We start from the raw sequence: 26,371 nt of genomic DNA on the forward strand, positions 1-26,371 counted from the left end.
ATAACCACAGATCCTGGTTGACCCAAAACGCACACCCATAAAGTCTGTCGTCTGTTTGCGTCTGTGTTTACTGTAAACCTTCCTCAACCTGGCCTCGGGTGCTGTTGTGAGTAAATGAACGCATCAGTTAGCGCAACAGCTAATTAGTTAGATTAAAACACCAAATTGTGTCAGTCATGGATGTGCAAGAGCATCCTCACCGCTCATGAAAGGCCAGTGCGTCACAGTTTCTGTGTGTGTGTCTGTGCTTGTCTGAGGGAAACTCACAGCTTCAGCGCTCCCTCGCTCCCTCAGTCCCTCGCTCCCTCAGTCCCTCGCTCCCTCAGTCCCTCGCTCTCTTATTCCCTCACTCTATCAGTCCCTCGTTCTCTTATTCCCTCGCTCCCTCAGTCCCTCGCTCCCTCAGTCCCTCGCTCTCTCATTCCCTCGCTCCCTCAGTCCCTCGTTCTCTTATTCCCTCGCTCTATCAGTCCCTCGCTCCCTCAGTCCCTCGCTCCCTCAGTCCCTCGCTCTCTCAGTCCCTTGCTCTCTTATTCCCTTGCTCTCTTATTCCCTCGCTCCCTCAGTCCCTCATTCTCTTATTCCCTCGCTCTCTCAGTCCCTTGCTCTCTTATTCCCTCGCTCCCTCAGTCCCTTGCTCTCTTATTCCCTCGCTCCCTCAGTCCCTCGTTCTCTTATTCCCTTGCTCTATCAGTCCCTCGCTCCCTCAGTCCCTTGCTCCCTCAGTCCCTCGCTCTCTCAGTCCCTCGCTCCCTCAGTCCCTCGCTCCCTCAGTGCCTCGTTCTCTCATTCCCTCGCTCCCTCAGTCCCTCGCTCCCTCAGTCCCTCGCTCCCTCAGTCCCTCACTCCCTCACTCCCTCACTCCCTCACTCCCTCGCGCTCTCATTCCCTTGCTCTCTCAGTCCCTCGCTCCCTCAGTCCCTCGCTCCCTCAGTCCTTTGCTCTCTCATTCCCTCGCTCTCTATTTCGCCTCATGTTTGTGTAGGTTGTGGGTTTTAAGCTTCTCTTTTAAGCAAACATGCTCCATTTTCTTCAGTAAGGCTTTGTCACTTTGTCAGAGCCCCTGGTTTGAGCCTCTCTCTCTCTCTCTCTCTCTCTCACACACACACACACACACACACACACACACACACACACACACACTCTTGTCAGGAGCCTCAGTGTGTAAACTCTAAAGCCTGAGTGTGTACATGAGTCTGTCCGGGTGTGTTGTCTTCGTGTCGGGGTGCCTGGGCCTGGCACCCATCACACACAGGAAACAGGCCGTGGCCCTGAGCTTCACATTAAACACACAGGAAATACACACAGGAAACAGAGTGTCAGCCCCTCGTGCTCGGTTCACACACTCCTCCATCCTGCACTCCTCCTCTCCTGATCCCAGCGGAGGGCCGTTCGCCCGGCTTCAGTTCCAGACTCTGCGTGTCTTATTTCTCTTCAGTGTGCACAGTTTTGTTCTCTGAGTCAACCCCCCCATTCCTGTCCTACACTCTGACCTGTGACTTTTTCAGACAGATTTCATGCTCCTTTTGTGAAATTTTCTGTTATTGTGATCACTTAAGGATAGAAGTCAAGATATTTAACTTTTAAATAATTGGATCTTAAGACTCCACATACATGTTCTTCCTGTACCTGCTTCCAAATTGTCCTGGTTTACTCCTTCAGTTCAAGATGCACGTTAGGTCCAGGTTGTGTTTCTGTCTCTCCCAGTGACTACTGGGACGGACACCAGCAGCCCCACGACCATAAATAGGAATAATAATATTGAACCCTGGGTATTATTGATCATTGTGCTCAAAAACATCACGTGAATCTCACCTCTAGTTTGGAAAACAAAGAGTAACACCCATGATAGAAATCTCTCTATAGTTGTTCATGGCTCTAGATCAGAGGTGTCAAACTCAAATACCCAGTGGGCCAAAATTCAAAACTGGGACAAAGTCATGGGCCAACATTGATATTTATTGAAAAAATCCTCCTCCAGCTATAACAGGGAACCATGATGGAATCATGGTTTTCAAACCACAGATCAAAACTCGCCTATCCACACGTCTTGGTGTGTGACCCACGGCGCCTGAGTAGTTCTTGTTTTAATGTTGGGCTAGATTCTAACACGTACACCTATGAGCACAGAATTATTACTTAGTTCCTGACTGTTGCAATGATGTCAGTGCATTTCATAAAAGCCTTAAAAGATCAAGGTTTAAAATCCCTTGATATCAAAGCCAATGTGATGAAAGCCAGTTAAACAACATGAAAGACAGTTCAAAGACTTAAGAATGAATGTTCAAACCATCACGTCAGTTCATTTATAAATTGAGAGGAAGACAACATGGATTTGCCAGGTGAGCAATTGAGCGACGGTCTTAATTAGTGTTACGCTCATAGAAATTACAATTATTTTCAAATCAACTATATTCAGACAATGAAAGGAAATAATGAAGACATTTACAATGCATATTCAACACATATTTGTTCTGCAGAGAAGCATAACACTGTCTGCTCAGACAATGAAGATGAGGAGGTGGTTCAACCATGTGAGTTCCTCATCAGGATAAATTACAAATGAGTATGAGCCAAAACTATTCAAGATATGATTAAATCTTGGCCTGTTTTATGTCTTCTTCTGGCCACAGTGAAGAGAAAGAGGATCTGTTTTCCTGAGAGTGAGGAGGAGGAGGAGGAGGTTCCAATAAGTAAGCTTATAACAATCAGGAAACATCCAATATTAATTTTGCGTTAAAAAAAGACATGCAAAGAAAAGCACCAATGAACAAGAGGCTTTCTTTATTTATATCAGTTTGAAGTTACACTTAGTTACATTTAGAATTGGACCAAGTTTAACCTCTGGAAAAATATCAACACAAACAATTCTGATCCCACAAACCCCATTTTGCTTGTTTTTAGAGAAGAGAAGAGACCAGAGGTCAAGGAACAAGGGGCAGTAAGTATTAAAAAGCTGCAAACAGAGCATAAACTAAGCTGGCCTGCTGCTAGCAGTGATACTGTAGTTCCACCCTACTCAGCAGCAGCAGCAGCAGCAGCAGCAGCAGGACTCCCGCCCTCCCCAGAGATAAAGTTGTACTTAACATGATCAGCAGGATGAAGGTGGCCCTTGAGGTTTGTCCCATTTCATTCTCTCCCAGCATTTTCCCCTTCACAACCCCAACCTGCACCTTTGCCCTCTTTAACCCCCATGTTTGCTTGACAGGAGGACCGGATACTGAACAGCCAGAGAAAGCCAGCAGTGAGAAAACTGTGCCTGCTTCCACAAGTCTTGGAACTCATCAAGAAGTATGAAGATGTTGCTTTCAGCCTGTAGCTCCTGATATTTGAGCTGTAGCACTGAGAAGACAAATGAATTGTGGACTGGTTCTCCCCCAGATCAAACTTTGTTGAGACCTTCATCAAGTATGGCCTGTTAACAGAGATCAAAAAGTGGATCAGCCCTCTCCATGACGGGTGCCTCCCAGCACTGCCGATCCGGGTGAGGCTTCTGAATCTTCTGGCAGAGGTAAGTGTCGGTCAGGAGAGGCCGGGCCCTCGTCACATCAGCCTGAATTCTCTCTGTGCCTTTCTTCCTCGCAGCTGCCCATCTCGGACCCTTATCTTCTGATGCACAGCGGCATCAGACACACTGTCGGCATCTTGCTGAGTCACCCCGATGAGACCCAAGCCAACAAAACTGTCATTAGGCAACTCATCAGTGAGAAACACACTTGACCAGGAGACAAAAAAATGTGGTGAACCACGCAGAAGTGTGAGCTGACGGCCTTTTCTTTTCTTTGTCCAGATAAGTGGGTGATTGAAATGTTCGGCCAGTCACTGGAAGATAGGGAGCTGCGGAGAGAGAAAAGTAGGAGGAGAGATGTGCAGCCTCAAAGTCAACCGGACAGGTTACTAGACCAGTTCACTGACTGTCCACTCAAAAATTGACGGCATCTTTAACAAATTGATTCTTTTCTTTGTCTGCAGTTCAGTGGAAGAAACCCCTCCCCCAAACCCAGTGAATTCATGGAGAGAGGACCCAGGGCAAGTGGCCTTCAGAGGTTGCACAGTTAAAAGCAGTAGTCACATTATTAACAATTTTCCCCCACAGAACTCTGGAGTCAGGTGACAATCGTGACACAGAGGTGTCTGGTCACTACAGCAGAGCCCGGCTTCCGTCGCTGTCCCAAAAGGTGTACACTGTGCGGCCTCCCTGGAACCTCAAGAGCACTTCCGGCTGGGTGAGTGAACTTTCAGACCAGTGGGAAAATCCCAATTCCAGTCCCAACAGTGTGATCACACGCCGTTGCCATGATGGCGTTCTGATTTTGTACTTGATCCCACAGTGTCCAGTGATGCAGCAGCAGGCGATGCTTGCTAAACACAAGAAAAGGATGTTCCAGAAATCATCCAGTGAGAAGAAAAGAGGCAAGAAGTGAAGGAAACTGCCTCTATTTCTACGACTCCAACCTTCAGTTGGCTTTATTAATTCAGTGTGAATGTAACAGAGAAAAACACTTGTACGTTTCTGCCTTAAAAAGAAATAAAAACATGAAAAAACTCACAAAATAACTGTATCATTTGGCAAGTCATGTCACATGACGTGGGGGCACATTTCAAGTCAGCGGACAAGCGATCAGTCAGAGGAGGACTGGTGACTTTATTTACAACTTTATCCATCATGAAATGGACAACGAAGACCGCACCGCTCTGCAAAAGAAGAAAGGCTGAGGAGGAGTCAAATATAGTCAAAATATAAAGATAACTTCTCCTCTCCTCTCCTCTCCTCTCCTCTCCTCTCCTCTCCTCTCCTCTCCTCTCCTCTCCTCTCCTCTCCTCTCCTCCATTGATTGATTGATTGATTGATTGATTGATTGATTGATTGTCTACACCAGAGACCTTGCCAAGGGAATTTGGCCGATAGTCGAATCATTCAAGAGGAACAATGTGGTTTTTGCCCTGGCCGTGGAACACTGGACAAACTCTATCTAGAGGGATAAATGTTGCACACTAGGGCACCATAAGAAATATTTTTTAAAAAGCAGTTTATTTCAGATGTTTCTGCCTTCCCACGCCTCCAAATCTCAGACCCTATATAGTCCTTAAAGACGAGATAATGGAGGCCTCGTCCGTTTACTGCTGATTAATCAATGTCTCCTGTGACTCTCACTCTTTCACCCTCACTCCACCAAACACCAAAACATTTAGGACAGAGTGGGACATCCTGACTTTTAGTATATCTGCTATAGGCTCATTCTTTGCTTCTTTGTTGTTTTTAATTTTTTTTAGCATTTATTTATATAGATTTTTGGTTGCTATCTTAGTTCAGGAACTGGACACATCAGGATACTGGAATGTTGTGTTTCTGCTTTTCTCAGAGTTCCTCTTAATAGCCATGTGCTTCTGGCTGAGGGTTGCTGGAGTTTTGACAGCAATTGTTGAGCATGCGTGCCTTTTACATAGTTCTCTGTATTCTGGCGGCTTTGAGGCGGCCGCTGCAATGTCCCCAATGTCCATTTTGCCAGTTTTAGAGGAACCACCCATTTGCGGCCAACTTTAGCTTTCAGGCCGCATACTTTTCCTTTCCCGTGATGGCACGCGGTCGCTGCGGCAGGACAGAAGCCCTAATTCTTGCTGTTTTGCGTTAGAGAAAAAAAAACGTGTCAAGCAAAGATCTGGTGTTTGATCAAAGATGCAGCAGAGACTCACGGGGCGGAAGATCGTGATAAAGTGAGATAAAGTGTGACAGATAGGGGAGCCGGCAGAGATCGGTAGCGTGGCGGTCTTGTTTGATAACGAAATGGGCTTCCTTTGATTGCTCCGAGCCTGCAAGTGGAAAGATGGATTAGTTTGATATGAAGAGAAGCCAGTGGGACGTTCATATATCCTTGTGACCCTTGGAGCTGTGGCTTAATTGGAAACCGATTCCTGTAGCTTCAGCTCCTTCTGAAGCTCTGACCTTCATGACGTGGAGGTTAGTGACCTGAGCGTCTGGATGACACCTGGATTTCATTACTTATCAATCAAAATGTTCCTCACATTAGCAACCACAGCCGCCATCTCTCCTGCAAACTAAAGTTAATGCGAGCCAACGTCCGGCCGGCGTTTTAAATATTCCCGTTCCAGCTGTTGTGAAACTCTACACATCATATGTAACACAATATACAGGACAGTCTGTTTAGTGACCTCCGCACTCTCAAACCCCCCCCCCCCAACCCGGCTGGGAGAAGAAGATAACCGCAGGTTAGCGACAGGTAAAAGCTGCTGCGTCTGTATTCTGTTACCCGGCACTGACTCCCCTGACATGTGGTGAGACATCAGGGTCCAGATGGAGGCGTGATGCGTATGAATAGGGCTGGTTATGAGACTCCCCCTCCCCACTCATATGAACACATAAGTGCGCACACGTGCCTCTGGAATAAGCATCTCTGCTCCAGTGGAAAAAGCATCTGGTCAGAGATCCCATCAGCCCCCATTTTTCCATGCAGGAGAAGCACTTCTGCGATCTTGGCAAAGTGCTGCACATTTTATGGGGATTTGGCTGAATGTGATACGGACCTGATGTAAATCAGGCCCTTGGGTGAGTGATAGAGCACGTCCAGAGGCACGTTCTGCCCCCATTACTCCTACTAAAGTTATTCTGCGCACAGCGAAAGCTCCCGTTTCCCTCTCAAGGTTCTGGCCTGGAAGACGTCCACCGGTTTAATGACCTGGAAGAAAAAGCAAAAGTTTTCGTGGGAGAGCGTTAAACTCTAACGGCAGCTCTCCGTTTACACCCGGGCAGCGTGACCTGTCTCAGACTCACTCGTCCCAGACACATTCAACATAACCCTCATCCTTTTCTCCGCGTCTGGGGCCTTGAAAATGAGGCTGACGTCAACAGAGCGGCGAGAGATATGTGATTCGAGCCTGACTGCACGGTTCATGTCACGTGTGTAAACCTTCAGGGCCAAACAGGATCCAGGAGTGAGGCGTTAAACACACCATGTGCTCGTGTTTACTGTCGGCATCTGATCCTGGGCCCAGACTCAAGGGGTCACCTGGTGCTCACATGGTGTCAGAGAGAATCAAATGAGTCACGTCCTTTCAAAAACCAGGTTTTCAGATTTAATTCAATTGTTTCTTTGTCCTATTTGAAATGTTTCTGGGAACAAATGTAAGTAATCTGTGAGAATCACAGTGAACGCTCCGGACCTTAATACACCACGGAGCCTTTGGAGACCGGTCAAGCTGGCCCTCGGGGGCTTGACCCCAGGGTCAAGCAATGCGCCATGTCACATGTGAGAGAACAGGATCACTATTGAGGAGCTCTGTGGCTGCGGCAGAATCATGGCGGTGATCCGTCTTTCCTTCCCTCCCTGTCACAAGGGGAGCAGGACGTTCTGACTGTCATGTGACAGAGAACCAGCTCAGGCCCGCTGTGAAAGAACCCTTACAAACCTTTCAGTTCAGGCCATCATTGCATCCCTCTCAGTCTTTAAAAACTCCAGAAGCTAAATGCTAATGCTAATGCCCCCGAATGACTAAATCATATGTATGAAAATGCTGGAGAAGCGATCTGCTGAACAGTCCACGGCAGTGTCAAACCACCTGATATTCTTAATAAAACATCTGCTGCATCACTGGAGCATCATTGCATCCCGTGACCCTCACTCCCAAAAATAGTGTAAGACCCAGTAGATTTTAACATCTGCACCAATGCGTGTGTGAGCCGCTAAGCTGAAGGCAGGAAAAGATTCCCGAAGCACTGAGGCTGTGGTATGTGCAGTGCACGGTGACATCCTTCCCCCCTGGGACATACTGTGTTACACTCCCTGGCTTTTAGATCAGACGGGAGCTCTCTGGAGCGAAGACTTCTGGACTGGTGCACGAGGCAGCGGGTTGAGAGCAGGATTGATGTGACTATGGGATGATAATTCTTGTCATCATGCGCTCAAAACACTCGAGCGTTCCCCCACCGGCGGTTCTGTTGTTGCAGTGTGGAGCACAGTAAAAACTAAAGAGCAGATGTTTTATTAAGAATATCAGATGGCTTGACACTGCCGTGGACTGTTCAGCAGATCGCTTCTCCAGCATTTTCATACATATGATTTAGTCATTCGGGGGCATTAGCATTAGCATTTAGCTTCTGGAGTTTTTAAATTGTTCTTTTCCCTTTCAATTGTATTAAACTCAAACTTGACAAATCCTCTGATTTGACAGTGGTCCAGTTTGCAACTATGTACTGTTTAACATCAAAAAATAAAACAAAACACACACACACACACACACACACACACACACACACACACACACTAGTTCCTGGTAACATAGCATTGGCCTCTTACACAGAGAGCTTTTGGATGCACCAGTTAAACCAGTATACTGTTCCTGTTAGGTGGTGCAAAATCCAAGTCTCATTGGCTTTATAGATTGGAACTGATTGAGTTTAGTTTTGATGGGGTTTTCTACAGTTAGCCAAGGTTGTTGTCACCAAGGCTGCAGTTGAACATCTCATTGAGATTTACTTTCATCAACATTTGTTTTATTGATGTTTCAGTTTGTGGGTGAAAGTGATATCTTTCTGGAGGTAAATGCAAAATATGTTCATTTCTGTTTGAAGAGACACCAAAAGTGCAGCGAGAGATTACAAGCTGGGCTTTGTGCGCACGGCCGTTTCTTCTCATTCGCAGGAAGTGCTCCTATTGGAACCAGATTTTCTCCTGATGGCTGTCGGAATTCACCCTCAGCTGGCCTGCGCACAAAAATCCAGGAAGCTTTGAAGGAGGGGGTGGTTTAGAAACTCATCTCTCCCGTCTCGCGGGGCGTTTCCTTCAGGTTTTCTCTCTTTAACGACCTCATATTTTTCGTCTCCCTCACCTCGTTGGGCAGACCGCCGCCCCTCTCCTCAGGTTTCCCTGCTGAGTGCCATTTAGTTTCTGCAAATGTCAACACGCAGGAGCCTCTGTAGCTGGAGGAGTTATCCAGGCCCCTACCTTCCCATCGGGGTCCGGTGCTGATCTCCAGCCAGATGGAAGACTTGGGGGCCCAAACGTAAATACAGCACGCCGCAGCAGCACGCTTTTAAACCTTCAAGGGGAGGAAGTAAACATGGAAACGAGGAGCCCGTCTTCTGCTGGGTGTGTAAAACTGTCAGGAGAAGCCAAACGACTCCAGACTGAACAAAAACATTCGCTCAGAAGGGACAAACCCGTGGCCTTCTACTTCCTAGAAACACTTGAAGTTCAGGCGGAGGAGAGCATAAAACACTGAGAATCACAAATATTAGTTTTTCCCGTCAGATAATTGGGTTTACTCAGTTTTTAGAATTAAAAACCTGCATAGTTTTATCTGGATCAATATGGCCAACCAGCTTGTCCGAGTGTCACCCAGTAGTCATCACCATTCCTCATGGGTGCTGTAGACGGGATTACCATGGAGATAACCCCGGGGTCAAGGGAAGTGTGCCGGTGGTGGGACCCCCCACCAAGCAGGCAGACTCCCCCAGGACCCCACCACCACCAGCTCTCCGGAGACTGTTGTTTACGTGCTGTCGTTTCAGGGTCGGCAGATGGGTCAGGCAGGTACCAGTTAAACGGATGATCTTTTCTCTCCGGTTCTGCAGGAAAGATGAATTTGTCTAAATGTTGGGTGCCATTTATCAACCACGCCATCGGCTTCTAAATTTCTGCATTTCTGCTTTGAGACACTGTGCCTGAATACTCATTACTTATCACTATTGTTTTCTTGCACTTGAATGCAACATTAGGCAAAGGGGGGCCTTGTTGTTGTTTTTTTGTTTTTTTTCATATCTTTCATAAAAGTTAAACAGGTTTGTCAACTTGGTTATTGGACTGTTATTGGTGACCTTGAGTGTAGGCCGGATAAATTCAGTTCCAAAACACTTTGATAGACCAGATGGTGTGTTTAAAGACCACAGATACAGCTACAAAATGTCTGTGTGATTCAGCACATTTAGATGAGTCTTCTATTTCATTTGAACGATTTCCTTATTTACCGCTGCGTGTGATCTTAAGTCTGCGGTTATATTCCGGTTAAATCTCTGCAGCAGGCACAGTCATAGTTCTAAAAAGGCTCCAGGTATCCAGTCAGACCTCGGCAATGAGGGAGGACGCGTTTGCACAATACAGCCCCATATCGCCAAAGTCGAAACCACGCTGCCCTTTTATTTCGTACCAAATTTGCAGCTGTGCTTTCATTTTAAAAACAGTCCTCAAATGCACCCGTGCAAGTGAAGGCATCACACACGCTGTGGCTGGACCGCACCGCAGAGACAGGACAATATCTGCGCAGAGGCCTGCTGGGAGTCAGGTAAACATGGGTCAGCGGGGACAGAGGTTTCCCTTCGCGCCACATCAGATCAAACGGCGGGTTGATTTTTAGAGTGGGAGTCGGCCGTAAACCGCCGGGAAAGAATGTGCTGTGTCATTTTCTGCCTCTGTTCCTGCCTATATTTGAACATGGGAGTACCCTCTGTGGTGAACCAGAGGCTCTGACTTCACATCGGGAGGTTTTTCTTGGCTTGACCTGGTGATTAAACCCTGGGAGAGAAGCGAGCAGCTGAGGAGGCTGGGAAGTCTGGACCCCTCGGAGCAGATGAGAGCTATTAGCCGCCGCATGTGTGCCACCTTTCACAATAAAGACATATTTATGCTGCATTTCTTTCGGGAATACAAAAGAAAACTAGGCCTGTTTGCATTAGCAATATATTTTTTTAGCAAAAGAAACTGAGCTGCCAAGGCACTTCCTGTTTGCTCCCTGCACGTGCGTGTGTGTGTCACACCTTTATTCCTAACCTGTTATCAGCTTCACAACATCGCTTTATGTTCCTGCACGAACTTGAAAAGTGCTCGTCTGTGATTTTGAGGGGTGAACTCAGGAGAGATAGAGCCAATCATGCTGGTGAAGCTTTTCACGCCTGGGCGCCAGGGGAGCAGCACCTGCGACACACACCAACAGAGACTCTATAAACAACTCGCATGAACTCTTCGCTCCTGCTCGGCTCCGTGGAGCAGCTTCTCTGACCTGCCTTTGCAGTCTGGCGGCAATTAGATTGATTGGACCGGGCCTGTAGTGTTAAGGTGATTACGTCTGACCGCCAAAGTCACACAGCATCAGGTGTGGGACCAGCAGAAAAAGCTGAAATCGGAGAAGGTTGGTGAGGGTTTCATGCAGCTGTGGTTCACTCAACGCAATTGAAGTGTCGTGTTCCTAATTGAAATCTGATTCCTTAAGCTAAACGGTGCATTTTCAGCACTGGTGCCCTTATTTCCTCGCTGCTCGGTGCCGGGCAGAAAATGTGAAAACAAATCTGTGCGATGTGTGACTTCCCTGGAGCAGAAGATCGTTTGTCTTTGAGAAGAAAATAAGAGTTGGACAGGAAGGAGATTAGGTTGAGGCCAGGCTTAATTTCTCAACAGAATTAGTTCCACAGGCAGCCGAGTAATGGGAAGAATCAGAGAACCAGCAGTCTTTCTTTCTGCAGTCCAAGGCCAACTGTCTCAGTGAGACACGTGTTTAAAGCTGTTTTCACCTCATCTTAACGTGAAACCTGATCCCAAGTGAGAGTGCAAAGGCAAACGGAGAATGCACATAAAGACATAAAGAGCGCTTAGGATGCAGGAAAATGTGGTTTCATCACATTTAAGCACCTTCTTTAAGTCAAAATGGGCCATCTGATGGGCTGTGGACACAAGTTCTGTCTATTTCAAACACTAAATTGCCCCCTTAGCATTAAAGCTAACTTTATCTACCCATTTCAACAGCAACCTTCTCATCATTATTATTATTACAACACCTTGTTTGAGTATTGCAGGTGAGTCATGTGAACACTCGTCCCTCCACCTGAAGAGGTTGGTCAGATCGGACCACTTTGCATCATTTTTGTGTTCAGAACACAGCAGTTTTGGTCACCATCATAAACCAGCTGATTTGGGGGGGGGGGCAAGCAGATAAGAAACAGATCAATGGCTCAATAGCTATATACAGTAGAAATACCTTTGATTATGTAAATGAAAATGATATGTACTATTATTTACATACGGAGTAGGAAAGTAAAGTAGTGTCACGCTAATGGGGGTAAAATTGTACTGTGTACTGCATCTGCTCCTGGGCCATACATCCAACCCAGGTACACATGTGATCAGTTTGATAAGCCGCAGCTGTCACTAGCGTCCAAATACGGCGTTGGAAACATAAAGTGAAACCTTTCCACATCCGCCTCACTTGCTTTTGTTTAGACAAGTTGCTGTAAACGTCTGCCCGCGGGGACGAGTGGCAGAAACGAACTGAACAGTGTAAATCCAGCAGCCTCCAGAGCTCCTTCGGACCTCTCCTTATATAGACCTGGCTCGTCGACGCGGCTGCGGTATTTCACTTCCTCCAGAGCAGCGGTCAGCGAGCCCCTGCGAGGGGGCAACCCTCGGGGGCACAGGAGGTCACGGGCTGCAGGCCTTCTAGCTTTGTTCATCTACTGTGTAACCCTGTGTTTTATGTGAGCTCTCTGTCCTTGCAGGCTGAACACTGCCACATGTCTTCGCAGTGCTGTTAGCAGTTAAAGTCCAAATGGTCAGCGGCAGCGTGCAGTGGAAAGGTTGTTAATGAGAGAGGGTCTGTCGCGGCTGACCCCACTGCTCTTGGCCCGACTGGGGAGACATCTGCCCCGCGCTAATTGAGAGGAGGTTAAAGTGAGCAACTGTCACCCGTAATTGCAGCAGCCTGTCATAAAACTGACCATCCGAACGGCTTTAACGAGCCTGTTTACAGAAGGTTTAGAACAAGATGAAAGTTTGCTATTTGCATGCTCTTACTTACACCTGCATAGGTGGGATTCATTCCTTCATCTTTGTTTGGCATTAAAAAAAAGGAGTCAAAGCTCTCAGGTTTGATCTGCCAATCGCTCTTACATTTGATTCTATTTATTTGGTTAGCATGGTCTTTTGTGAGTTGTTTTGTTTTACTTACTTGCCAATATGCTAATAATGTAGGCTAATGATCTGCTATCTGCATGGTCTTCATACCACACAGATAAACCATTGAAATAAATCACTACACAACTGTCTTTAATCCAGCATGGATGAATGAAGTTGGATTCACATCATAACTTTGCAATTCCAGAAGAATGCTGAGTTGATCCAGATCACCAGATCATTTTACAGTATGTTACGTGGAGCGCTGTCATCCAAGAGCAGTCCGAGGGCCGCGCCGTTGCACAATGCCTCAGGGTTCAGGGGTTGAGAGGAGCCACACTTCCTGTGGCCCACACCGCCGGACCCCCGCTGGCTGCTTCACTGGTGCTCTCATTGTTCAGATTTATCATCCCTGCCATTGATGTGGCCCCTCAGAGGGGCCATTAAAGACCAAAGAGCATCACCCCAAACCAGATGTTTCACCTGACAAGTCGTCGGTGCAGCCAGGGACTGAAATATACACAGTTGGTGAAAGACTGATGGGCCCGTGAATAACATCCAGAGGGTCCAGCTCCCCCATAAACCAAGGATCTGTCCAGGAAGACGACACAAACGGTATGGTTCTAATTCCAAAAACTCTTCTTCATTACAAGCTGATGGCTGGTCTAAAAGATGTGAGAGGCGTTTGTCTAAAACAGCTGCTACACTGAGCAAAGATGAACCTTTCAGAGAAGTCAGAGAAGCAGGTCTTCGATAAAGCGCGGTCATTGATGACGGTCTCTGGAGTCCAAAAAACCACAAGACCAGCCTGTGCTGAGGGGGTGGGTCACATGCAATCACATCAGCCTCATCAGGAGAGTGCATGTGGAGAAAAGCAGCCGCACACAAAGGAACACAGTATTCCCCACTTTAATCTGATTGGACAGAGCGCCGAATACCAACGTGATAATGACGTTAGTTTCTAATGGAAAGCAGCCAGTCCCACCACTGATGACCAGTACTTCCTTGACTGGGTGAATCTTTTCTGAGCATCTCATTTTATTTTGCTGCCTTTGTGTTGCCAACTCGATAATTACACCCCTGGCTGGTGTCTGAGGCAAAACGCGTCCTGGTGGTGTTCCACTCCTTAGCTGGTGCTGCAGTTATCACTGCTGAAACACCCTTGCATATGATAATGTGGCAGAGCATATTCTGGACTCGGGGGGTTTCATGCAAAGGTCCGTGCACATCTGTGTAAGTCACATGTAGCTGGTGTCTCAAAAGACGCATCATTTCAAGTCCTCAAACGTGTCACCCCTCGGGAAGGGCAGCAGAGGTAATAAAACCAACAGATCAGAGAAGAGAAAAGAAAGGAGAGTAGCCTCCTGGGAGGGAGTCACCAGTGGTGTCAGGGGAGGGGCCAGAGTAGGGGGCTAAACAACAAGACCATTTGAATCAATTAGCCGATGTTCTGTGGTGTAAAAAGCTGCATTAGACCACAACATCTTAATGCTAGCGCAATATGCTAGCCTGGGCTCAGGATGGATGGATGGATGGATGGATGGATGGATGGATGGATGGATGATGGATGGATGGATGGATGGATGGATGGATGGATGGATGGATGGATGCTGAAACATGCACAGATCTATATTTGATCTATGATGCCATAGCACTCATCGTGCTTCTTACGTGTTAGTAGGTCGCTCTCAACCTTCCTGCAGCCCCCTTAAATCCCACCTTTGAAGAACAAAACCCTCCTTTTGTGATTTGATTGATAGAGGAGAAGACTGAGAACCAGGACTGTGAGCTCTTGCTGTAGGGACATCAGGCGCGGCGTGCCTGTGGGCTTTACCTGCTGCTAGGAACGTGAGCGGTGGCTGCAGCTGAGTGTGCATGTTTGATCAGCATTACTCAGCCTGGCAGAGCAACAGATCCCTGAAAACCTGCCAAGCTCACAGTCTGAGCTCACTGTGTAAACACAAGCTAATCTGTGGTTTATTTGCTCTAGTTTGGCTGAAGGAAGGTCAAAAAGCCCGCACAGATAACATATATATGGGGCAAAAATCAACCCTGGATTAGATTATACAGTGTTGGTGTGATTAATAACGCTGTTTAGCTGTTAGTTGAGCTGATAAAATGCGGAGTAGGCAGCCTCTCACTACCTGAAACGCTCATTTCTCATGCATGCCTCTCATGTCTAACGCTCGTGTTGGCTTTCACTTTTACCACGGGTTGGGAATTGTCCGGCGGACGGTTCTGGGCTGTGCACTGGGTGGGCGGGAGGTGATGGAGTCGTTAGCGACACAGTGGTTACTCTGTGCGGGCAGATTTCAAAGCTCCGCCGTGGAAGCCGGAGTTGTGATGTCACGCCTATTTGCTGCTGCCCCTGTGCAGCAAACTCTAAAATGGCTTTGTGTTTTCGTGAGTTGGTGATAGGAATAGTGACTAGAAGCTGTCCCCACAGGTTGCCCAGGATCACTTCTTCATAATAAAGGAGCTACACTACACTCACCACAGGTCAAAGGTTGCTGTGATCCTGACCTTTAACCCCAGTGTATCCTTCAGTCTGAGGGAAAGTTTTACACCAAATTTGAAAGTTCTCCATTATTGATGGAAAATTAAGACTTGATTTCCCAGGCGAGACTTTTTAAACTCAGGTTAACCTTTAAGAAGGCTCAGGGCTGAGCCTAAAGAAGCATAAACCGTCCCAGGGGTGTGTTTGTCTGAAATGACTCATTTTCCCATGGTGCATTACGTGCACGGTGTATTCCCCTTAATTACGACAGGTTGGTCTGGTACACAGCGCGATCCTTTTGATTCACCTTTGACTCTGATCCCAGGAGCCACAGGGGCAAGAATTTCAGGTTAACCTGGAGTTTAACTCACCTGCTTCACTTTCATTTATATTCAGCAACCGTTATCACAGTCGGCGTGTGTGTGCGTGTGTGTGTGTGTGTGTGTGTGTGTGTGTGTGTGTGTGTGTGTGTTTGGGGGAGGGGGTCTCTGAGTTTAATATTTGACCAAATGAGCAGAGTGAGGCCTCAGTCAGTCCACATTAAATCCGACAGCCTTGTTTAGAATCAACAGTAGCGCAGGAGGGACAGATGGCGGTCCGGGGCGGCGGTGGCCCACCTCCACTGAGACCAGTGTTGACACAAGGGGGGGGGGGGGGGGGGGGGGGGGGGGGGCGCATGACGAGGACGTGCCTACCTGGTGCATGACAAAAGGAACCGAAGCGGCTTCCGTTTAATCAGCAAGAATTTGGTAATCAAAAAATACGACATCGTCGGTGACTCCAAACGCATCACCTCTGTCATGACTGTGTAGTGTCCCCCCCCCCTCCCCCAGCCTCCTTCCCTACAAAACAACTAAAAACAAACCTAGGCTTTGTGTCACCTGAGCTCAATTTTAGTTATTCAGACAAAGAATATTTTGCACTGGAGCTCCGCTTGTGTTTTTAATGAAGACCCTCCACGATCCAAGATGGCCGACAGCGGGGTTCATATTCGTCCTCCGGCTGCTGTTTGACATAAATCTGAGCAAACATAAACAAGCAGCCCCCGGGGCATCATTATTATTATAATTTGTGTGTGACATGCGCGCCCTCCGAGGACGACTTTTTTGCCTTTTCTGTTTCTGTTTACACGCCGTCCTGCTCTGGTATCCGTCACGATGGGAGGTCAGCGGACGAGTTCAGCCGCCATGACAAATTATCCATCGCCAGACGCAGCAGGAGAATCAGTCAGCCAGGGCGGTAAATCTGAATCAATACAACGGCGGGCCCTCAGTTCTGATGGGAAAGTTTAAATGTCTGTTGTTGCCATTTGAAAGGACATCATGGGATGCAGATGCAGGGGAGGTGGGAGGAGGGGGGGGTGGCAGGAAGTGAAAATGTCAGAGGGAAAAAAAGAGGGTTGGAGGAAGTTGCAGGCAGAGATCTTTGAGGTCTCACAATGTCTGCTTTCTGTTGGTCTCTTCAGTGTGGCCCGCGGACGACCGAAGAAGGACCCCATTGTGTGGCGGCCTGATTAGCGCCGTCCGTCTGGGGCCGCGGATCGGACAGTTCGTGACACGGCCATACTGGGGAGCGCCGTAGGACGGCAACCATGGGTGTCACCCCACGCTGACCCCCATTTCCTGCTCGCTGAATTCACAGACTGTGTCCCAGCTCAGGCTCCAGGCTTTCCCACACAGATCCTCCACTTTAACTCCCTTCAGATGTAAGATTTCTCCCCTCTTTATTCGTCCCTTACCTCCCTCAGCTCGCTACACCTCTCCTTCTGGACCACCATAACCCTTTCAAGGTCCCTGGAAGGCTGCTCGAGCCTAATCCAGCTGCATACGGGAGAAGGCAGGATCCACCCCCGCCAGCTCATTCCAGGACCGTATGTGAGCATTTGGGGGTTCAGTATCTTGATCAAAGGGTACCACGAATCAGGTAATCTCTTTTCCCCGTGTGAATGAAGTCTATAACCTCCTGTTTCCAGGACAGGAAGGCAGAAGGAGGCAGGAGTCCGGATTTTGGAAGGAAAAAAAGATGAAAAAGTTAGCATTCTGCCCCTTTTTAAGGCACAAAAACTATTTTCCAGCAGGTCACATGCTAGCTGCATATAAAAGCCCCCATTATAGTGCAAAATCAGGACACATCTGGGGGGGTTGAAGAGTTCAGGCCGGTTCTGGAGAGCACGTTTATTGACTGTAACACTCTGGGTCTGTCACATCGAGGTAAACTACGTATGAGACAATGTTTGTGTGTATGAGAGTGTGAATATTTGCGCTTGGCAGCGAAAGTGTGTGTTCGACTGAGCTGCATGACACAGTAAACACACACTGGGCTGTGTTTGGCTGTGCACAGGCTGCAGAGGGCAAACACACTCGCATCCTCTCCCAGCAGAAGTTGGGTTAGGCACAGAATTCGACACCACCCGGTGGTTCTGCATCTGTTTGTAAAACCTTTTGCGGAATTTACTGCAACCTTTTACACTTTTAGACACGAAGCGTTCCACTTCCTGTTTGAGGAGGGCCTGAACGATCGTTATTATTTGCATTTCAGGTTCTGCAGAAGGCTCGTGCTGGTAAATGTGGGTGAACCGGAAAATTGCAGGAGGCAGGCTGAGACACGTCTGGGCTCACATGCAGGAATAGCCGATTCAAAGTAATAATAGATGGCGGAGAATCGCTCCCGCATTCCAGAAATGATGGTGGTTTGTTCAGGCTTAGCAGCAGGAGCAAGCACAGAGCTGTCGTGAATGAGCAGGAACGTGTCAAACCAATCAAAGCCATAAGTCTACCACATTAAACTGTAAGAACGGGTCTCAGGCTGAAGGACCGGCTGACCTCAGAGCTCCGTCCAGCCATGAGAACCAAAGCAAAGGTCCCTGATCTGCTGCGTTTCCCATGAACTTTTATGGCGAGCAGGAAAAAACAGCTGCATGACTTCTAAACAAATGATGAGTAGCTAGAGGAGAGTGTTCGTTATTAGATGGATTAATGTGAGATTAGAACAACAGGGACTCAACTGCAGTGGAAATGAGTTTTTAATTTGTGTCAGGGGACGGTTGCTGTCCGTGTGTGTGTGTGTGTGTGTGTATGTGTTTGTTGGGGGGGTTACTGTCTGCTCTCTAAACAACTTCATATCTATGTTTGTTTTCTGTTAATGAGCTCTCACCAGGTTATGTCACAGAATGAATCAGCCGGCTGGAATTCAGCAGTTACAGACGAAGGTAAATCAAGTTCTGATTCTATTTCCTGTCCAGGTCTCACTGCCAGGAGTCCACGTTTTGCTTTTTGCTTTTTTTTTTTTTTTCGCATTTTTTCCCACTTTATTTTATGCCAAATGGAAAATCTCCTTCCTGCAGCTTCCCAAAATTGCTTCCAGATACTATCGTTAACTTCTGACTTCTGAGTCACAGATCTGCATAAGCATAAAGTTTGACAGTCAATCAATTTTCACTTGTAAATATTCTATTAAATCTCAAAACATATCACAATAACATGTAAAAAACATGTTACAAATGATCCCAAAAAGGGTGCCGCCATAGCAACCTACTCTCACTTTATTCAAATACAGATTAAAAACCAGAAAGAAAATCATTTGACTCTTCAAAGTTTATCTCAGGTGCTTCAGTGGAGCCAGACTGAATTAATACGTCCTTTATTTAGTATTTATTCACTCACACGAGTCCTCTTTAAGCAGGATTGTGAGTTTTGGAGGAAGAAACCTGCGGCCCCGACATCTGCTCCGTATTACTGCTGCCCTCCATCCTGCAGCGAGAGTGTGGGAAAGGATCTTCTCTGTCAGGCAGGATGGATTTAAGGTGGCGTAATAATCCCGGAGATGGCGCTAATTAGAGGCTGTTTTCCTGCACACACAGGCAGAAGCTCACGGACCCTCTCCATGGTCTGATTACTGATTCACTGGCAGGGCCAGTGCTGGTGCTGGTGCTGGTGCTGGTGCTGGTGCTGGTGCTGGTGCTGGGGGTGGGGTGGGGTGGGGTGGGGGGGGGGGGTGTCACTGGAAGTGCTGCATCAGCAGATGTGTTTAGGAGCATCCAACTGGTCTGTCTGCCGCAGCCTGAGAGTTTGGTTTTTATGGCTCGTTTTGTCTTCCGAAGGTTTGAAATTAGAAACAGATTCTGAGAGTTTCGTCGTTTTGCTGAACGCTTGAGTCACATTTGACTGAAATTTCATTTGTGGCTGAACAACGTCAGGAGAACCTAAGAGCTGCAGCCTCAGAACGCCCAAATAGATCGACCTGCATCATTTAACTCCCTTCAAATCACCAGAATACCATCCTTACAGAATGAATTCTGAGGCTGCTGAGACAGTTTGAGTGATGGGATGGACTCCCCCCTCCCACCCCCCCTTCTCTAAGACCTTCTGTCTGCTGGAGAAAGTGATGTATTGGCTCACTTATCACAGACCTCTGGGAACCAGCGCGGGCAGAAATAAAACCGTCGTTGATCTCCCCTCACCCAGTCGTCACATTAAATTTCGTGAACGTCCTGAGGGGAGTGGACCAGCGTGTCACGGTGACGTTCCACCCTGGAGATAAAGACGAGGAACCATCAGAGAAGAAATGGACCACTTCTTGTCAAAGTGACAGGTTGACCTTCCCCTGAACCCGCCCACACCTGTTCCCCCCCCCCCCCCCCCCCCCCCCCCCCCCCCGCCTCCCGCCTCCCGCCTCCCGCCATTCTCCCTTGCCCGCCTTTTTTTTAAAAGGAATGGCGGGAGTTACAAAACAGCTACAAATCAGTTTTGCCATAGTCCTGACATATCCATCTGTCGGCAACATGAGTAGTTCTACATCCGTGATTGGTGAGACGGCTGTGACCGTTATAAGAGAATTGTGTGGAAAAGTAGTTGAAAAATCCACGGTGTTTGTACAGCGTTCTCAGGCGTCACCTTGTGAGCCTTTGCAGCAAGAATGGTCTTTGGAGCCTTATAGTCAAACAGGGAGTTTTGGGTATGTGTTCCGTTACAAGACGGGGGAGTTGATTCTCTATCAGCGGGAAGAATCTTCCACTGAGGGGTCTATGTTGTCGGCTACGATGTCTTCCAATGACTGGGGTGTGTTGAAACTGATCAAACCGGGAATGGTGTGTGTGACTGAAGAAGACTGTGAAGAAAGAAACAACACAGAACAGAAACCTTCCACAGAACAAACATTTGTGAGCATTTGGTTGACGAAAACCTCGGGTACGGGAAGATGGTTCTATCGTGCTAGCTACAAGATGCAGATGGAAGAGATGTCAGGGAAACCGAGACAGTATTTTGTCTTGGATCTTTTTAACTCAGACTGTGGGGTTTTCAGCAACGTGTTGACTCTACCTCTTGCAGCATGGATCGAAAAGATGCATGAAATGGATGATAAAATCACAAAATTTTTTCACCATTGTCGTCTTTGGAACAACACTGTGGTTCAGAAGAAAAGAGAAAACAGTTGGTGGCTTCAAGTAAGAAATTTAGGGGCCTGCGTTGTCTTCCGGTGTCCGAGGTGTGTAACTGAAGAAGCTTAAATCCCCTGGAGACCTGGAGGCCCTCCTGGAGAAAAACATTCTTAACATGAGTTATATCGCCTGAACCTGTTGTTTGGTAGAGTTCCCGTGTAGGGACTTATCCCCATGGGAGCTACATCACCACCAGTTGGTCCATCGGGGCAGTCGTCAATATCAGACTTTTCGGCGCCAATCAACTTTTTTTTTTTTTTTTCCTCTCGCCAAGCATTGTAAAGCGAATATATACATGATCATCTCACAGTCATTAGCTCAGTCCTCCAGAACTTCATCGGAAGCTTCACCGTCTGCGAGCGCGTGTAACAAACAAAGATGGCTGCAAAGATGACTACCGGTAAGCCTCAAATTCTTCCCAAACTTTTTCTCTGTAGTTTTCTAAATAGTTTTAGAAAACTATTAATGAATGAACTATTAATGATTAACTACTATTTACGAATAACTGTGTTTTAGAAGTTACAGTAGAGGTTCACCATATGCCAATTTATCCTGGTAAGCAATCCGTGATCTTTTTAACCTGAAAGTTGTTCTATTTTTATTCTAGATTTTTAAGTGTAACTTTCTGTATCTTTAAAGTCAGCGCCGATGAGTTTGAAGGAATAACCCTCACGCAAACAGACATTGGTATTTTACATACAGTTTTGTTTTGTTTTGTTTTTTATGAACAGCTCAGTTGTTCATAGATTGCTGAAATATAACTTTTTATGATACATTTTTCAGATCTGTTAGCCAGGGCTGAAAGATTGGTATCCGAAGACAACCAAGAAACTGAAAAAGCAGTAAAATCATTGCTGTGTTCTGAAACCCCACCCCCCGTGCAGGGGACAAATTGCTGTGTAACTGAAATTGGTGAAATTGAGATTGAGAGCAGACCCTCGGCACTTCAACATGGGACTGACTCAAGTAAGCAGACGAACAAACTCTCCAGAAGACGTGTGAGACAGCCAGGAGGACCGAAGTCGACTGTACAAGGTAATATATTTATCTGTGATTAGAAGTATATACAAAATATGTGCCGTTTTGATGATTTGTATTTTAACGATTTTCCCCTCTGTCTAAACAGAACCATCAAAACAGAACCTTCAAACGTGCGCCTCTCTGAGCACTGTGACTCCCCCGGCAGCTCCACTCTCCCGTGAACCTTCTGCCCCTGCGAGGAGACGTAGAATACGGCAAGCGTGTACCACTCTGACCCCTGTACTTACAGCGGGACCAGATCCTTTCGAACCTGCGAGGCCGATAAGGAGACGTAGGAACCAGAGACACAAGTCTAACATTGTCAGGAGATTGTTTGATGGTATATTTTATACTATATCTTCTTGACTAATAATAATAATAATATATAAAAAAATAATAATAACTCATCTCTCATCTAATTACAGATTCAGGGGTGAGATTAAACGAGAGCGTTCCTGAACCGTCCTTCAACAGGGTGGACGGGGATACAGCCGGATACAATCATCCCCAACAACAGCACGAGCACCACGAGAGCGTTCCTGATCCGCTCTTTGACAGGGTGGAGGAGGATACAGGCTGCTACATTCATTCCCTACACCCCCAAGACAAGGTAGTGCTGGAGATTTTCAATAATGTCATACGGTATATTGTTTCCTCCAATTGTAACCAAAGGTGTACTAAAACAGTGTTGAAAAAGCTGTAATTTTTTTTTTTCCTTTTTCTGTCTTTTGTTTAAGATATGGATGAGGATTTCAATGTTGAATATTTTAATCAAGTACCGATTGTTTTACAAATAGCTGTTGATCAATTAAGTGATGAGGATTTCAATGTTGAATATTTTAATCAAGTACCGAATGCTTTACAAATAGCTGTTGATCAATTAAGTGAAATTCCAATCTCCATTCCAATAAATTTACATTTTACAGAGCAAAATGAAAACGTCCTAGAACTTGACACCTTACAACTCATAAATGATGCCCTCGAAAACCTTAATGCAGTTAATGCAGTAGAGTTTGAAAATCATTCTCCTTCATCAGCTCTCCACACGCAAAGTGATCATGTCTTACACGCGGTAACAATCAGATCAGAGACGGATTCAGCAGAGACACAAGAAGGGGGGTCAGAGAGCAGCCCCTCAGCCCTTACACACATGGCCCCCCCTAAACTTTCTCCTCAGCAAGGGGGAGGAGGGCTAGGAGAAAATCCAACCGATCTCTCTCCTGAGCGGGGTGAGAGGTTTTTTAATGATTTTATCACATGGAGAACAAGACGCTCCTTTAACATTCCCACTCGGGGAAATGTGCCTGACATTGCAACATTCTATCGAGATGTAACAGGGGTTATCAGCGAATTGGTGGATGTTGCCAGACGACATAGTAGTCGCAATGATTTAATACAGTTGGAGGTGGTGGGTGAAAACGTACACAATCATGTTACAGTTGCTGTGGATGAACAAGGTGAAAATATTCTACCGGCTTTTAATGGAATGCTAGATCGGATTGTGCAGTCAAACGGTATCATTTCATCGGATGAGAATATAGAATTCATCCTTCACGTGGTGCAGAACCCAGGAGGAGGTGCCAAACGTAAGATGGAGAAAACTCTAGACTGTGAAATCATTGACAAAAAAAGACGCCACTTATTTATCGTAGACAACAGAGACAACCAGCTTTGCTTCGCCATCAGTCTAGCTCACGTTATCTACCCGAAACTTACTGAAAGAGAATGCCTTGATATTGCGAGGAAGTTGCAGCATCAGGCTGATTTAAATGATGAGACCCCCGTCACTTTCAGTGACATTGGTAAATTTGAAAATATTCTGGGGCGTAAAATTGTTGTGTTTTACAGAACATGCCACAGTAAACCCCTCTCACATTATGAGACAAAATTCTCTGATCGTTCCAATCAGTTGTTTCTCTTTTTACTACAAAATCACTATTATGGGATAAAAAATCTCAAAGCCTTCCTGGGGTCGTCAGTCTGTAATTATTGTTACAAGACTTTTAAGCATCCCTATACCCACTTTTGTAAAGGTTACTGCGCAGTGTGCAACGATCCTGCCTGCCCCACAGAAGGGTTCAACACAGTGGTTTGCTCTGACTGTAACAGAACGTGTCGCTCACCCTCTTGTTTCACCAGACACAAATTGGCCGGTTCAAGCAGAAAGTCCAGCCTCTGCGACCAAATCAAAAAATGCGCACGATGCGAACTATACTACAGTGTCAATTTGTCGTTAGACGATGCAAAGCATCGCTGTGCGGTGAAAAAATGTAAAATCTGTGGTGAAAAACTGCAGAGCGACTCTAAAGTCGATCATAGTTGTTACATTCCTACCCTCCAACCAGACATCTCACATCCTGATTTGGTTTTTTATGATTTTGAAACATTTGTGGGTCAAAATGGAGAGCATGTTCCTTTTTTAGTGCATACAAAAACATCCAAAGGTGAAGAGAAGGCGTTTTATGGTCTTGACTGTGCTAAAATGTTTATTTTGCATTTCAGGAAGCCACGATACAAACAGAACATCTTTATAGCCCATAATGCCAAGGGGTTTGACAGTTATCTGGTGTTAAAAGGTATGTTGGAACTGGATGTGACGCCACAACAGATTCTGATGAACGGGAGTAAAATCCTCAGTTTTGAGGAATCCCATTATGGTCTCAAATTCATAGATTCCCTGTCATTTCTCCCCATGCGTCTCAGCGCTATGCCCAAAGCCTTAGGATTCACTGACAAGACCAAGGGGTATTTCCCACACAAATTTAGCTCAGAAATTCACCTCAATTACGTGGGGTCCTATCCCGTTCCGTCCGACTACGACGTAGATCGCATGACGGTGCGCGAACGGGAAGAATTTGACCCATGGTACAACGAGGTCAGCCGCGGTACCTTTGACTTCAAAAAGGAGGCCTCGCTGTACTGCAAAAATGATGTTGACATTCTCACCCAGGGCAGTCTTAAATTTAGAGATCAGTTCCTAGGTGAGACGGGGGTAGACCCTTTTGGTTCTATCGCCATAGCCGGAGCCTGTATGAAGGTGTTTCGCACCAATTATCTGACTCCTAACACTCTGGCTATCCCCTGCCCACACAACTATTTGAATCAGAGCAAAAGATTCTCTAGCGCATCGGTTCAATGGTTAGAATGGTTGATGCACAAAGAAAAAATCTTTATACAGCATGCTCTAAACATGGGTGAAAAACAGATTGGTGCATTTTTCGTAGACGGATATGCTGAGATTGACGGTGTAAAACATGTCTGGGAATTTCATGGATGTTTTTACCACGGCTGTCCCAGTTGCTTTGATCCCACAGTACAGTGCGATATGAGAGGCGTCACCTTTGGTGAACTTCACTACAAAAGTGAGAAGAGGGTGAGTGAGCTACAGACCACACATGGGGTTCGTGTTGTAGTCATGAGAGAACACACGTGGAACCAGATGAAAACAACATGCACGGAGGTTAAAGAATTTCTCCGTTGCTTTAACGCTCCTGAGCCTCTCAACCCCCGAAAAGCACTTTTCGGAGGTAGAACGAGCGCTTTAAAACTGCGACACACGGCAGCGCCCGATGAAACCATCCACTATGTTGATGTCACCTCACTGTACCCGTTTGTCAACAGTACTTGCTCTTACCCCTTTGGTCACCCCGTGATCATCTACAAAGATTTCGAGGACCCACGCAGCTACTACGGCTTCATCAGAGCCACTGTGTATCCTCCTCGAGGTCTTTTATTCCCCGTGTTACCGCACAAAAGTGAGGGAGGTAAATTACTCTTTACACTGTGTCGCACCTGTGCCGAAACTAACAATGAGGGTGGCCCCTGCGAACACGACGATGAGGGCAGAGCTCTGACGGGGGTCTGGGTCACCGTTGAATTCATCAAAGCTCTGGATGTGGGGTACAGGGTGGGTAAAATTACAGAAGTCTGGCACTTTGACAAGAGCAGCGACACTGTGTTTACCGACTACATACACACCTTTTTGAAAGGAAAGCAGGAAGCCTCGGGTTACCCCGCTGAGGCGACGGACCGAGAGAGCAGGGAAAAATACATCAGGGACTATCAGGAGCATCAGGGCATTCTTTTAGATGCTGGCAAAATCGAGACCAATCCTGTGAAAAGACAGGTTGCTAAATTGTGTCTCAACAGTTTGTGGGGAAAGTTTGCACAGAGAGATAATTTGTTTAAAACCACCATTGTCTCAGATCCTAAAGAATTCTTTAGTTACATGTTTTCAGGTAAATACAAAGTCGAATACTTTTCCGTTCTCCACAGCAACAGAGCTCTCATCAGGTGGAAATACACCGACAGGTACGTTCAACCCCCAGGTAAACAGAGTAATGTTTTTATTGCAGCATTCACCACAGCACACGCACGACTGAAGCTGTACAGTTATCTGGAAAAACTACAAGACAGAGTGTTTTACATCGACACAGATAGTTTAATCTATCTGGTCAAAGAGGGTGAGAAACCTCTAGAGCTGGGTAACTATTTAGGTGACCTGACGGATGAACTGGATGGTGA

The 26,371-nt window shown here is 46.6% G+C and overlaps 1 protein-coding gene across 1 annotated transcript; it reads left to right on the plus strand.

Moving 5' to 3' along the window:
* Nucleotides 1–2,443: 2,443 nt before the first annotated feature.
* LOC115246930 (protein IWS1 homolog) lies at nucleotides 2,444–4,544 on the plus strand. Its single transcript, XM_029826899.1, has 11 exons — nucleotides 2,444–2,534; nucleotides 2,634–2,693; nucleotides 2,905–2,941; nucleotides 3,027–3,117; nucleotides 3,209–3,291; nucleotides 3,382–3,511; nucleotides 3,586–3,703; nucleotides 3,791–3,893; nucleotides 3,973–4,029; nucleotides 4,097–4,226; nucleotides 4,332–4,544. Exons 4-11 carry the CDS (start codon nucleotides 3,088–3,090, stop codon nucleotides 4,422–4,424), a joined length of 744 nt encoding a protein of 247 aa, XP_029682759.1. The 5' UTR covers nucleotides 2,444–2,534; nucleotides 2,634–2,693; nucleotides 2,905–2,941; nucleotides 3,027–3,087; the 3' UTR covers nucleotides 4,425–4,544.
* Nucleotides 4,545–26,371: the final 21,827 nt, after the last annotated feature.

The sequence above is a fragment of the Takifugu rubripes genome, chromosome 19 (assembly GCF_901000725.2).
Source record: "Takifugu rubripes chromosome 19, fTakRub1.2, whole genome shotgun sequence".
NCBI classification, from domain to species: domain Eukaryota; kingdom Metazoa; phylum Chordata; class Actinopteri; order Tetraodontiformes; family Tetraodontidae; genus Takifugu; species Takifugu rubripes.